This window comes from Chanodichthys erythropterus, chromosome 1 (assembly GCF_024489055.1).
Source record: "Chanodichthys erythropterus isolate Z2021 chromosome 1, ASM2448905v1, whole genome shotgun sequence".
NCBI lineage: Eukaryota > Metazoa > Chordata > Actinopteri > Cypriniformes > Xenocyprididae > Chanodichthys > Chanodichthys erythropterus.
In genome coordinates, this window is record NC_090221.1 from 17,572,584 (window position 1) to 17,588,300 (window position 15,717).

General features: G+C 38.5%; 1 protein-coding gene across 4 annotated transcripts in view; it reads right to left on the bottom strand.

Moving 5' to 3' along the window:
- The window catches only part of prom1a (prominin 1a), an 87,220-nt gene that overhangs the window by 16,175 nt on the left and 55,328 nt on the right, over positions 1 to 15,717 (bottom strand). For all 4 annotated transcript variants that reach the window (XM_067388866.1, XM_067388865.1, XM_067388868.1 and 1 more), the window contains 11 exons: positions 10,084 to 10,204; positions 7,785 to 7,848; positions 7,621 to 7,710; positions 6,883 to 7,100; positions 6,715 to 6,789; positions 6,238 to 6,301; positions 2,332 to 2,491; positions 2,073 to 2,225; positions 1,849 to 1,972; positions 1,509 to 1,612; positions 1,027 to 1,111 (listed from right to left, as the gene is read on the bottom strand). In XM_067388866.1, the coding sequence (XP_067244967.1) occupies positions 1,027 to 1,111; positions 1,509 to 1,612; positions 1,849 to 1,972; positions 2,073 to 2,225; positions 2,332 to 2,491; positions 6,238 to 6,301; positions 6,715 to 6,789; positions 6,883 to 7,100; positions 7,621 to 7,710; positions 7,785 to 7,848; positions 10,084 to 10,204 (1,258 nt within the window). The remainder of the gene's footprint in view (positions 1 to 1,026; positions 1,112 to 1,508; positions 1,613 to 1,848; positions 1,973 to 2,072; positions 2,226 to 2,331; positions 2,492 to 6,237; positions 6,302 to 6,714; positions 6,790 to 6,882; positions 7,101 to 7,620; positions 7,711 to 7,784; positions 7,849 to 10,083; positions 10,205 to 15,717) is intronic.

Here is a 15,717-nt window from a genome sequence, read left to right on the forward strand (position 1 = left end):
GCCAGTCGAGAGAAAAACAACTAACACTGGATTGGAAAAACTTCCTGTTCTTTTTTGACTAACCACACCACATCAGAGTTCTAGTAAAATTGCATTTCACAAGAATTATACCTCAAGTTGGTGTAAAATCAGAAGAAAAAGAAAAACAAGTATCATCTGCTTCAGAGAAAAATAAGACTGACTCAAAAATGACTCTTAAAGCAATGATGCACAGTTAAGAAAATCTAATATCTGCTTTTTTAAAAAGAATAATGAGCATGCAACAAAAAAAAAAAATGTTTACAGAAGTGGCTACAGGATCTAAAACATTATCTATGCAAGAACTCACAGTCAACTTAAAGGGTTAGTTCACCCAAAAAATACAAATTCTGTCATTAATTACTCACCCTCATGTCGTTCCACACCCGTAAGACCTTCATTCATCTTCAGAACACAAATTAAGATATTTTGGATGAAATTCGAGAGGTGTATGACTCCAGAAAGGTACTAAAAACATTGTTAAAGTCTACGTGACTGCAGTGGTTCAACCTTAATTTCATGAAGTAACAAGAATACTTTTTGTGCACAAAGCAAAACAAAAATAATGACTTTATTCAACAATCTCTTCTCTTCCCTGTCATCCTTACGCAGTTGATGCAGTAAGCACAGTATTGGCAGATGCTGTTCACGTGTCTTTAGTACCTTTCTGGACCTTGAAAGTGGTGATTATATTGCTGTCTATGGATATACCTGTTGGATTTTATCAAAAATATCTTAATTTGTGCCCTAAAGATGAACTAAGGTCTTACAGGTGTGGAACGACATGAGGGTGAGTAACAACCAAATTTGTTAGATAGCAATCAGTTCAAAACTCAAAATGAATTGGGAAGCTTGCATCTTGCTCAATAAACATTTCAATATACCCTCTTCATAATGCCATCTGGTGTAAACAGTAACATCACTGATCTCAGAGTGAGACTTTGAATGTTAGTGTAAATTTAGTTGTGATTTGTGTGTAGACGTAAGCTAAGCCTTTGATCCACTCACAACACTGGTGTTAAAGAAGGATGAGATGTTGAAGATCTTATCCAGATGAAGAGCTGAGTAAATCCCTCTATTGTCCTTACAATTACTGAGAAAAAAGAGAAAAAGGAAAAGCATTCAAACTTTATTTTATTATGATCAGACTTTCATTTCAGATCTCTTCTCTGCTGCCATCTGCTGGACTATTAACAAAGACAACTCTATTGTAAAATGGCTCAGAAAAGTAAGCTCTGGGAAAATGTCAAGCATCATTTGTTTGCATATACCATTTGATTTAATATTTAGTTTATAATGCACTAAAATGTATACATTTGTACAAATAATTTTTGGACAGTTACGTATATACATGTGGTCTGTTATGTTGCGTTCAACATATGAAGCATATTTTGAAATAAAAATCCCTACGGCACTTAACAGCACATTAAAAGAATTGTTATAGAGTAATACAATTGTTCAGTTTTATTAGATATACATGAGAATGTTACCTGTAGATAGAATATGCTGTAAGGTCCATCTCAGGGTCATTGTACAGGTATCCTGGTATAAAGTTTCTCCAAGCAGAGTTGACCAGGTTGGGCGTATCTAACACCTACACACAACACGATCACACTAAATGAGACTTTTCCTTATATTTATTATTTTGACATTTAGCAAAATCTCGAGTAATCCTTAATAACCTTGCATCATAACTTAAATGTTTTAAAATCCTAAAGCTTTCTTTTTTTATTATTTCCTGGTTTTAAATGAAAACAGATTTTCACTGTGGTTTCACACCTTCATCATGTATCAACTGTACTGCAAGATGCTGTGTTGTTTTTTTCTCACCTTGAACAGCTGTCGGGTTTGGAAGGGTTCACACACAAGCTTCTCTAGATTCCCCCCCGCCAAGAACAGAGCTGTTATCACTCCCATGAGCACCCAAGAGAACATGAAGCTGAAGCCCACACCACTGAGAGACACAGGAAGAGCGTGTGAATGAGTGCAGTCAAAGCTGTTTTATACCGCATGCATTTGATGGGTTTAAAGACTGATATAACACTAAAACTCACGCCATGAGCAGGTTGCCTCCTGTGTTAGAGACACAACCGCGTGTGGTTGGAGAAGCATGCCTGTCGTATCCCAGAATACCACACAGCAAACCCAGAAAATTGAATGCGAGGATAAGCACAACCATACAGCACAGGGTAATACAACAGATCCACCTGAAGACAAAAACAACATCAAGGTCACATGGAAGACTTTTTGCCTTGAAAACAAAAACGGGAGAGTTTGCGACTGGTTTTTGTTTAGTCGAGTCCTCGGAAGTACCTGTAGAAATCCATCTGATCGATCTGTGGGTAGATGTCCTCGATCTGTGAGTGTGTGTGAGTAATCATTTTGGTGAAGTTGGTCAGAGAGCTGTGAATCGGGAAGAGTCTGGTGAAAGTGGTGATGTTAGACCCAATGTCGTTCAGCAGAACCTTTAACCCTACAGGAGAACAAACAGACACAACAGTGTATTTAGTGATTTCATTATTTTTATTTCCCAAGTGCTTTTCATATTCTATGCTATTTTCAAAAAATTACGTTTTATTGTCTGTGCCTGGGTGAGCAAACCAAAGGTCACGGTAGCAAGGAACAAAACTTCAGAAGATGTTTAGCTGGTGAAGCCCATCGTCCTCAGGCTTTACAATGAATGAACATATGCTAAATATTATCTAGGTACATATTATTTGTAATACAAGTCATTGTGTTCATTAAATCAATTAAATTATTCATTTTTTCACTGTTAGTAATGTTTAAATGGTAACATTTTACAATAAGTTTCAATTTGCCAACATTAATACAATTTTCTACTTTACTATTGTAGATTTAACTATTGTTAAAATGTTTTGGGTCAGGTTTTAAAAGAAGTCTCACCAAGTTGTCTTTTATTTGATCAAAAATACAGTAAATTATTACAATTATTACAATTTACATGTTTTATATATTCATATATCCTAAAATACTCGCCTCATTCTGACTGGGACACAAACGTCTACGGCATGGGAGCTAACAACGCCTCTAAAAGACAGAAGTCACCAGCATCAGTCGCTAGTGCACCTCTTAAGATCAGGGGAGTGAGGTTTACCTGCACAGCTCTCACTAGGGGCCTTTGTTACACTTGCAGAATAAAAGTATTAATTTCTTTAAAAAAGATAGCTTGAATGTAACTCTACACCCTTGCTTCATTTAGTATACGCGGATCAATGAATATGCTAATTAGCCCCACCTCCACTCACTCGCACAAGCTCAGAGATCCACTTGGTCAACTTACTGAGGTAAACGCTGCACAACGGTATTGCTTTTTACAACGACGGACACATAAATGTTATTAATATGATTAGCCTTTTGCTTGACTACGTTATCAAAGAGCTGCTAATAATGTGTTCCGTTTGCGAGTCAGCTGTCTTCTAAATATCAGTATCCTTAGAAATGCTAGTTTGAACAACTCAGAACGTCAGTGGAGGAAGGCTTATAGTTCATCATAACATTGTAATATATATCATAAACCCATTATATTACTAAATCTACACGATTTTTCAAATCAACAGAAAAATATACTGGGATAACCTGGCTTCTCTTGGTCATGATCGGGTGTGTCTCATATGTCCTGAAAAGTGAAGCTGCGGGCTCTTTGATCGCACCCTGGAGGCTGGATGCAGTACAGGTCATAAACCCCGCCCTCTCAATGCAGTCGAAGGAGACTTCAGTGAAAACCATAGACTGTAAAAAAATATGGACGTAGCGTCCGTGACATCACCCATAGAGTTCTGAACAGCAGTTTTGAAGCGAAAATGAGGCCGCGGCCATCTTAGCTGCGCGTCACCGAACGTCACTCCCGGATAACTGAAAATGGGCAAAGAGGCGGGGAGGTGGTTTAAGCTGATGTGATTTGTTGCTGAAACCACGCCCGCCTAGCTCGACGTGACCATGTTAGCAAGCAAAGGAGCTAAATTATTAATAAAGATAAGTTTTAACATCAGAAAGTTCTAAAGGTTTACTGTCAATTTACGGTGTTTTTTTTTAAGATATAGATGCTCCAACACCAGTAATTTGTGTTGGGTGTGCAAATAACAACATGGAACATCAAATGGGACTTCATACCTTTATAATAGAGATCGCGAGATGAATCCAATCTGTGGCACTTGAGTAAAATATAAATGTCCATTGCAAAAAAAAAAAAAAAACATTTCACATTTCTTCTGAATGATCTGCTCTCTGTCATCGTTCTTCAAGAAAGGATGCAATCTGAGCAGCGATTGTATCTAACAAACAAATGAGCCTGTGTCCAAAGTATATTTTTTTTCAAAATAGTGCAGCAGTTTTAGTTATAATATCCAAGCAGTGCTGTCAGAGTTGTATATCCTCCTGGTATTGTCATTGTAGTTAATCTCGCAATCAAAACTTTCAGCCAATGCCACGATCCAACAACGTGTGTTCTGTGTCTCTTCCCCATGCATGCACACAGACACACATCAGTCTCGAATATTATGCAGCAAGCCATATTTTATAATTGTATAAAATAATCGAGAAAAAAAGCACAAAAACGGCTGAGATGCCAAATTCAGCGGCAGCTGAGGTAACATGACGGCTCACAGACAGCAGCAATCTACCTGTCACTCAAGTGACCACGCCCTTAATTATGCAGAACTTTAAGGCTTAATATAATTTAAACGGATAAGTTATAAAAAAATTCACCCCCCTCAGAGTTGTCATGAAGGGCAAAATTAGCAGTATAGACCAAAACCACAATTTGAACCAACTTGTAAACATGTTTTTTTCTGCTATAAACTTGGCCAATTTAACATAGGACTCTATGAGATTCTGCTCTCTTTTGGAGCCTGTCCCTAGCGGCCAGTCGATGAATCGCAGTTTAAGTTACTTCCGTATTGGCTTCACGAGAGAAAGGGGGAGGTTGCCGCTTGGTGAAAACTTAAAAATAAATTCTGCTTCAAATAAAACTTTCTGAAAGAAGGTTTTGGTCATTTAAGGTAGTTGTTATCACGCTGATATATATTCAATTGTTCGTTTTTGTGATGATTTAGATTTTAGCTAGCAATTTGATGCTATAAAAACGGGGCGTGTCGTCATGATTCAAAGTTGATTGACAGCTTGTCTGAGGACTGTCGGAGCTTCGAGGGGAGATTGAAGATGTATAACTAACTATTAATTTTCGATTTCTTTGTTATTTAACACCAACAAAATGAGTTGTTCAGAATTAAACTGTACTAACCGACCTACAGGATCTGACGGATCACTGAACTTTTTTCTGTAATATTAAATATGGGCGCTATAAGCTAAATAATAAATGTTATTAGTTAAGATAACACACCTAATGTTAACCATGTCAGGAAAAAGCAGGTGATCATTATCTGGCAGTTACTTATTATTTTTATGGGTATAAAATAATAATTAGCAGGACAAAACTGTGATAGCCTACTCTATATACTGATATAATGATAGCCTACTCTAATTACAGCAATCGATCTCCTGTAATGTTAGTTGAATTTGATTTAAAATGGCAGGACCATTTCTGACGATTTAGAGTTGTTTCTAGTGGCATATTATATTGATTTTATCTAATGAATTTGCTGTTTCAAAAATATTATTGCTCTAAAAACAGAATAGCCTATTATTTTATAGGTAGAATTTTAAATTGTGTATAATTTATATAGCCTATTTAAAATACATCAATGATGACGCAGCCGTCTGGGCAGAAGTTTGATACCGCGACTCCGCCTCCGGGCTCCACTGACGAATCCTTCTGCGCATGCCCAGGCTCCAAACGTTTTTTTTTTTTTGACGTATTGCGTAACGTGTCAGCGTCCATTCATCTGCCCATTTGGGCTTCAGTTCAATACAATGGAAGGAAGTGGCGTCGCATCGTCCATCTTTTTTTACAGTCTATGGTCATGATATGCTAAAGACGTGATTGGTTACAAGGTAGTTTGTGACGTCAGAAACACCAGCGATTTCAAACCGCGTTTTTGAATCACTTCTTTAAATCACTGCAGTTTTAAGGAGAAAATACTCAGCAATGATGTTGACTTATGAATTTGCACACACATTAAAAACTGGATTTTCACCACAAAGGCCTTTAAGTTTAGAAAAGTATACAAATAATTTTACAAATTACTGAAAGGAGATAATCTAATATCTGAAATCTAATCTGCATATCATCTCTGAACTCACCTTCAACGATATTTCGGGTTTGATCTGTTACCATGGTGGGAGTGTCATTGAATGATGTAAACCCCTGTAAGACACAGATGAAAAGGTCAGAGTAAGCAAAGCAGATCATTCAAAACCAACAGGAAATCAAAACTGCCCTTATTTATTTTTATATACTTTCCTAGTCTTGCTGTAAGCAATTAAAAAATGTGTTTGTAATTTTGTACTTCATTCCTGTGATGCAAAGCTGAATTTAAACCTCAGCACTCCAGTCTTCAGTGTCACATGATCCTTCAGAAATCATTCTTATATGCTGATTTGGTGCTCAAGAAACATTTCTTAAAGTTAAAATGGACAGCCTTTTTTTGCAAGCAATATCTTTTCTAACATTATAAAACAATTTTTGTCTCTTGTTTAATATCCTATTCTACTCTGAAATTAAATACTTTCTGTACTGAATATATGCAAAAAACATCATGTGAAATTTGGAAAAAGCACCTTTTCCACAATCTGGCCGAGATCCGTCTTCAGAACTTCATTCACTTTGTCTAACTGTTTGGTCACATCAGGCAACTAAAAAACAAAAAACAAAACAGCCATGCATTTCAGTTTTCTGCTTATTTTCTACAGTATGTTGGAAGAAAAGATGAGAAATCATTTTCATACCGATGAGTAGTTGGCTGCAATTTCTAGCCTGGGAAGGGTGCTAAGTATGTTGCGACAAATCTCAGACGGGCATGCATCTTTGTAGAGAGGATCGGTAAGGACGTTGCTAAGGCTGTTGCGCACCAGGCTGAGGTTAGCCTGCAGTTTGGCTGTTCCTTCCTGCAAAGTCTCCAAGGTCAAACTCACATTCTCTAGAGCATCCTTAGTGTCTCGCATTGCTAAGAGAGGGAACAAATGAGCAAACAAACACAAATGAACATTCAAAAACAGAGACTGCTCGCATTAACCAAGGCACAGATAATTCTTTGATTTAATTATGCTATAATAAATATTATCCATTGAGGGTAGATGATATTGTCGTTTTTTGTATCTTTCAACGTATTTCACAACCTTAATACACAAGATGGGTTCCACCAAAGAAGGATACAACAATACACATGGGAAAATAACTGCAAGGTTTTGTTGGGAAAGAAAAAGGAGTCAATTACAACTTTGTTACAGATAGAAGGTCACGGGAAGGACCAGTCAGGGTTTATTACTGTTTTACCTTTAATGGCTTTCTCCACTTTGACTGACAAATCAAAGACAAAACAGTGAAATAAGACACTACCAAAACCAACGTATTGTATATCATCATTATATTCTCATGTGATATATGATATATTACGATAAACAGTTTTCCCAGAAAAGGTGAAAGCAAGGAAAGAAAGAAATTAAAAACAAAGGTGAGTGACGTACTTCCAGTCATGCTGAGAGCCGTGTCGAGGGCGGGCTGCACATCTTTTCCCAACTCCTCATGTATCCTTCCACCCAAGAGCAGACCTACATCTGAAGACCACAACATCAGTCCTCACATCAGGAACACCTTCTATTCCACTAAAGAGGACCTGTAGCATACTTACTCTCCAGGTCATACAGCACATGCTGCTTCACGGTGCCATACTGAGAGATCAGGTAATCAATTTGCTGAGGAAGAGATGACACAGCAATATATTTAGCTGCACTTGCCAATACTAAAACATCTACTAAAACGGATACTTTTGGTCAACTGCAGCATTATGCAGTCAAAAATGTTCATATAATGATCTCTAAACTGTCCAGTTGACTTCCATCTATCCATCCATCATCAATTTATCCATCCAACCATCATCAATTTGGCTATCCATCCATCCATCCATCCATCCATCCATCCATCCATCCATCCATCCATCCATCCATCCATCCATCCATCCATCCATCATCAATTTAGCTATCCATCCATCCATCCATCCATCCATCCATCCATCCATCAATCATCAATTTAGCTATCCATCCATCCATCCATCCATCCATCCATCCATCATCATCAATTTAGCTATCCATCCATCCATCCATCCATCCATCATCATCAATTTATCTATCCATCCATCCATCCATCCATCTTCATCATCAATTTATCTATCCATCCATCCATCCATCCATCCATCCATCTTCATCATCAATTAGGCTATCCATCCATCCATCCATCCATCCATCCATCCATCCATCCATCAATCATCAATTTAGCCATCCATCCATCCATCCATCCATCCATCCATCCATCCATCCATCCATCCATCCATCCATCCATCCATCCATCCATCCATCCATCCATCCATCCATCCATCCATCCATCCATCCAGCCAGCCATCCATCCAGCCAGCAAGCAGCCATATCACCCTGTAGCCCAAGACTGGTTGCCCACTGAAGCTAAGCAGGGCTGAGCCTGGTTAGTACCTGGATGGGAGACCTCCTGGGAAAACTAGGTTGCTGCTGGAAGAGGTGTTAGTGAGGCCAGCAGGGGGTGCTCACCCTGTGGTCTGTGTGGGTCCTAACACCCCAGTATAGTGATGGGGACACTATACTGACAAAAAGCACCGTCCTTCGGATGAGACGTTAAACCGAGGTCCTGACTCTCTGTGGTCATTAAAAATCCCAGGATGTCCTTCGAAAAGAGTAGGGGTGTAACCCCGACATCCTGGCCAAACTTGCCCATTGGCCTCTGTCCATCATGGCCTCTTAATCATCCCTATACACTGATTGGCTTCCTCACTCTGTCTCCTCTCTACCAATAAGCTGGTGTGTGGTGGGCGTACTGGCGCAATATGGCTGCCGTCGCATCATCCAGGTGGATGCTGCACATTGGTGGTGGTTGAGGAGATTCCCCCTTCAATATGTAAAGCACTTTGAGTGCCCAGAAAAGCGCTATATAAATGTAAGGATTATTATTATTATTATTAATATAGCTCGCTATCCATCATCATCAATTTAACTATCCATCCATTCATCCATCAATTTAGCTATCCATCAATCCATCCATCAATCATCAATTTAGCCATCCATCCATCCATCAGCAATATAGCTCGCTATCCATCATCATCAATTTAACTATCCATCCATTCATCCATCAATTTAGCTATCCATTCATCCATCCATCCATCATCCATCCATCCATCCATCCATCCATCCATCCATCCATCCATCCATCCATCCATCCATCCTCAATTTAGCTATCCATCCATCCATCCATCCATCCATCTAACTATCCATCATTCTCCATCAATCAATCATCCATTTAGCTATCCACCCATCCATCCATCCATCCATCCATCCATCATCAGTTTAGCCATCCATCATCATTAATTTAACTATCCATCCATCCATCAATTTAGCTATCCATTCATCCATCATCCATCATCAATATAGCTGTCAATCCATCCATCCATCCATCCATCCATCCATCCATCCATCCATCCATCCATCCATCATCAATTTCGCTATCCATCCATCCATCCATCCATCCATTCACAATTTAGCGATCCATCCATCCATCCATCCATCCATCCATCCATCCATCCATCCATCCATCCATCCATCCATCCATCCATCCATCATCAATTTAGCCATCCATCCATCCATCATCAATTTAGCCATCCATTCATCCATCCATCCATCCATCCATCCATCCATCCATCCATCCATCCATCAATTTAGCCATCCATCCATCCATCCATCCATCCATCATCAATTTAGCCAACCATCCATCCATCCATCCATCCATCCATCCATCCATCCATCCATCCATCCATCCATCCATCCATCCATCCATCCATCCATCCATCTCTCTGTCTATCTATCTATAACAGTATAATAGTGTATGTTGGTTATGGTTGTATTACTCACTGCAGGTGTCTGATTGGCGAAGGTGTGCAGGTCTCTTAGGTTACTCTTCACCAGCCTTCTCATGCTCTTCAGCTGAGAACTCAGGTTCTGATTGGCTGCATATGCACAGAGGACCCCTGCCCTGATGATTAAAACAACACAAACTAAATCAGACCAGAAAAGCAAAAATGGGACCATATGTAATAGAACATGTTCATCTCAATACGTATGGTTGTTTATGGCCATGACGGTAAGATAACCAAAAGCTACTCTCTGGAGTGTCAGTAGGGGGCAGCACTACCGCACAATTACAAGATGCACATTCCTCACAGCTGGGCTCTTCTGGTAGCATACTTTAATTGCCTCGCTTTGGGAATGTTATCTTACTCTTGCATAGTTTTATTGAGAACTGAGAGGCAACATCATACGGCTGCAGGTCTATACAGGAAGACAGCTCTTTTGTTATGCAACTTGGTGAATAAATCCAGAGGAACCTTCATCTGACACAGTTGGCAAAGCACTTCAAACAAACCAGGGTGACTGTGAGCTCTCATTAATTAGACTGAGAGACACTTCAAGGAAAAAACAGCCCTGTATTAGTACCTATTCATGATTAACACATCCTAAGTGGGCTGCCTTCTTTTAGTGCGCTCATGGCTACTGTGGGAGCTGCTGAACATTGGCAGCACTGTCTTCTATCATGCTACGCTTTCACTGCAGGCTGGGACAAAAGCCATGATTGACAACATGATTGATATGCAACAATAGCGCAAACAGGAAGGCTTTTTGTGATGTTGCATCAAAATGTGTGAATCACTCTGTTGGTTTTGTGCATAAATGTAATTGTAACCATACAAAGATGAATCTGTGGGTGCTGCTATATATGAAGAGTATCAGTGCTTCAACATACTCCCGCAGGATACAAAACTCTTCACACTGTGAGCACAACAGCAGTCTATATGGGCAAAAATGTGGATCATTTATCATTACTTTGGCATAAAATGCATTGAATGATTAAATCATCAAATTACATAAATACTTTTCTCACTTAGACACAAACACAGCCAAAACTCTAACTCTACATCAATTAGACTATCATCAATTTAGACTACATCAGTTAGACTATCAGTTTCATTATATTTCTATACAAAAGGGGCATAAATAATTTTGTACTGTAATTTAAACATGGACCATGTTACATAAACTGCAGTGAATTCTAAACAGTACAGTGTAATTCTTGTTTTTTAAAGAAATTGTACAAAAGAAAATATTAGTTTTTAGTGTTGCTTAATGAGTAACAAAGTGTGTTTGTTGGGTGAAAAACTTTGCCAGTGTTATGGAAGAATGAGTTGATCTGACTGTGTGTTCACACCGCCGGCGGCGAGAGCGTCAAAGTGACAGGAAGTCATTCATTTTCAATGAGATTCATATTTAATTAGTTTAAAATCTGAAATAGAGCAAATAAACTGGCCAAATGTTAATATGTAAAATCACTCACATGTGATGAAATGTTGTGCTTTATATGCAGACAGGGGCAGAATGGTCTCAGGGCAAGAACCAGACCACAGACTGATAGAGAATCAAAATGGTTGGCTGGCTACAAAGCATCATTGTTTTCCTCTTTCTCACCCCCTTATTCCCCTTGTCCTCCTCTCTCTGTCTTCACTGTGTGTTGGTAAGCTGCTATCTGCTCTGCTCCGTAAGGTCAGGGAAAACATAGCAGGCAATGAACAAAGAGGCTTTGAAGATGGCGAAATGCATTCCACACAGAGGGCATTGAGATGGCCTAAAACTCTGCAGGGAACCTAATATGAACCAGCAAAGATAAGACTGTTTTTTAACAAGCAACTTTGGATCTAAATTTCTGGTAAAAAAAAAAAAAAAAAAAGCTTTCTAATGAACACGTGATATATATATATATATATATATATATATATATATATATATATATATATATATATATATATAAACACATATATATATTATATTATGTTATATTATATTATATTTTATTTATCTATTAATTTATAGATAATTTTTTTAAAATCGTGATTAATCGCACACTTATCGTAAAATTAGGCATACACCATTTATCTTGTTTAACACATCCATTTTGCTATCATTGCCTATATCCAGCAAGGTAAACCATCAGATTGAAGTGTGATTCTCACAAAACTGTATTTTTCAGCTTTTTTTAAGGTAAATGTAGATATCTTTCCAAAAAAGGACACCAAATAACCAAATATTTCATATAATTCATACATTTATGTACACCAAAGCACCCATAAAAAAAATCACAGCAAAAAAACGTTTCATATAGTAAGTAATAGTATACTATAGTAAGTGCAACAGCAAAGAGCTTGTTTACATTTTAGACAAGTCAAGTTGACAAGTCAAGAAATCACTTAAATAGGACCTGCCTGACAAAGTGAAGTAGACCAAAAGATCCTCAAAAGCTACACATCATGTTGAGATCCAAAGAAATTCAGGAACAAGTGAGAAAGAAAGTAATTGAGATCTATCGGTTTGGAAAAGGTTATAAAGCCATTTCTAAAGCTTTGGGACTCCAGCGAACCACAGCGAGATCCATTATCCACAAATGTGGATACTAGCCGACTAAAATTACCCCAAGAGCGCAGCGACGACTCATCCAAGAGGTCACAAAAGACCCCACAACAACATCCAAAGAACTGCAGGCCTCACTTGCCTCAGTTAAGGTCAGTGTTCATGACTCCACCATAAGAAAGAGACTGGGCAAAAATGGCCTGCATGACAGAGTTCTAAGACGAAAAATGCTGCTGAGCAAAAAGAACATGAAGGCTTGTCTCAGTTTTGCCAGAAAACATCTTGATGATCCCCAAAACTTTTGGGAAAATACTCTGTGGACTGACGAGGCAAAAGTTGAACTTTTTGGAAAGTGTGTGTCCCATTACGTCTGATGTAAAAGTAACACAACATTTCAGAAAAAGAACATACCAACAGTAAAATACGGTGATGGTAGTGTGATTGTCTGGGGCTGTTTTGCTGCTTCAGGACCTGGAAGACTTGCTGTGATAAATGGAACCATGAATTCTGCTGTCTACCAAGCAAACTTGGGTTCTGCAGCAGGACAATGATCCAAAACACAGTTGAGTTGGCATTTGGTTCAACACATTGAGTGAACAAAGTGTGTTTCTTGCCTATGATGTTTGTTTTATTTGTTTATTTATTTCTCCTTTTTCTTCTTGTGCTGTTGGTCTCCTTTTTACTAGTTATTATTGTACAGCACATTGGTCAACCTGGTGTTGTTTTAATTGTGCTCTATAAAACAAACAAACAAACAAACAACAAAACAAACACTAGCAAGTCCACCTCTGAATGGCTGAAGAAAAACAAAATGAAGACTTTGGAGTGGCCTAGTCAATGTTCTGACCTCAATCCTATTGAGATGCTGTGGCATGACCTTAAAAAGGTAGTTCATGCTCGAAAACCCTCCAATGTGGCTGAATTACAACAATTCTGCAAAGATGAGTGGGCCAAAATTCGTCCACAGCGCTGTAACAGACTCATTGCAAGTTATCGCAAACACTTGATTGCAGTTGTTGCTGCTAAAGGTGGCCCAACCAGTTATTAGGTTTAGGGGTCAAGCACTTTTTCACACATGGCCATATGGATTTGGATTTTTTCCCTTCATAATAAAAACCTTCAATTAAAAACTGCATGTTGTGTTTACTTGTGTTATTTTTGATTAATATTTAAATTTGTTTGATGATCTGAAACATTAAAGTGTGACAAACATGCAAAAAAATTAAAAATCAGGAAGGGGGCAAACACTTATTCACACCACTGTATATATATGCATACCGACAATAAGTGACAACAAGTACAGATAGACAGTATCAAAAAAGTTAAAGTATTTTCCGCACTGTCAAACTGTGTACTACACATATACATTTTCACCAATACATATTCCTCTTGCATTTCATTCTTTCATTTCTTCCTTTAAAAACTGCTCTGAGCTCACTTTGGCATCATGGTGAAAATAGGCTTTATAACTGGTTGGTTCAGTGCACTGAAGAATGTCTCCATAGACTAATGGAGGCAGGAATCGCGTTACTGCCACAATGATCGCTGTATTCATTCAGACTGGACCCTGGGGCAGGTCCCACAGCATCCCTGTCTATAAATGCCTCTTTGGGGGTTTGAGGAGCAGGGTGGGGGTGAGAACCTCCTTGACTGCCTCTTTCAACAGAAGATGACCCAACGGGTTTAATTTCGCCCTGCCATGAAGGCGTTCCAGGTCTACCTGTTGGTTCCTCAGTGCTCAACAGACCTGTAATGTGATCGGCCCACCGCAACAACACAGCCAAGCTACTGACCCAGACAAAGACAGCCACTGTCGACTGGAAAATGAGGGTCAGTCATTTACTTTTGGAAGGCTGGATGGAATGGATGTTTTTAACTACTTTCCAATGTACTGAACTACTGTACCATGACTGCTAAATAAAACACATGCACTAACAATCAAAAGTTTGGACACATTCGTTATTTGTTAACGGTAGTTTCGTGCTTACATATACATTTCTTTACAAAACTATAATTTCAATTAAACATCTGGAAATGGATTAATTGCACTGGATAAACAGGCAACAAGTGTATGTCCAGAATACATGGGAACCTCTTTAGTGGTTGAAAAGCATCTTCAGGTGCACCCGACGACAGTGAAGACGCTAAAATGCAATGATTGGTTTGATTTGTTCATTAATTTTTGATTAATTTACACACTTCTATGTGCCAATAATGCAATGATAGAATGGTATATATTATAAATATATTACATTTTAGTTTTATTCCATCAAAAATTTAAATGTTTTTTTTAAAGGTTTCCACAAGTTTTAAGATGAATATGTTTGTGGAAATGGAAGCAGCAAGCCTCATGTGTGCAGTGAAAGTAGGCCAGATTGGGCGGGTAATTGAAGTGTGAGACAATCATTTCTCTTTTCCATTCATGTGTAGGACAGAAGGAGGACACATGATTAACCACACAAACAAAGGCATTCTCTCTCCATTCTGTGCCACCAAAAAAAGGTGGGCGTTTTTCTTTGAGCAGAATATTACAGCTAAAATACTCATGATAGTAACTGACAGAAGAAACTCTCTACAATGACGGATTTTCATTTGTATTTGGTGGACTGATGACGGTAATAGCTGATGATGCGTCTATTTAAAGGCTGCTTTACAACACAAATCACAACTCTGCAAATACACTGATGAAAGACAACTGTACAGCTATGTGCCAAGGAGAGCTGTACCACCATATGATGACTGAAAACACACACACACACACACCAGAAAGAGCCTAACGCAGAGTCACATCAGGACATATTGCCATCGTAACCATGGTTTCTCTCTTACGCAGACACATTCACACATTTTGGTAACTAGATATAGACAATCCTCAGGCACTAGCCACCTTAAATCAGGGTTTCTAAAATGTATTAACACCAAGGACCCCTTTCATAACTACAAACTATTCGAGGCCCTCACAATAAGTCTGTGTTTTCAATTCCCCAATTTCAAATTCTAAGTATCACACTAGTCAAAATCCCGAGGAGAGGTCCACCAATCAGAGTAGTCGCTGTTACTATAGAAACTGCGATGTCATGAAATCAGGTT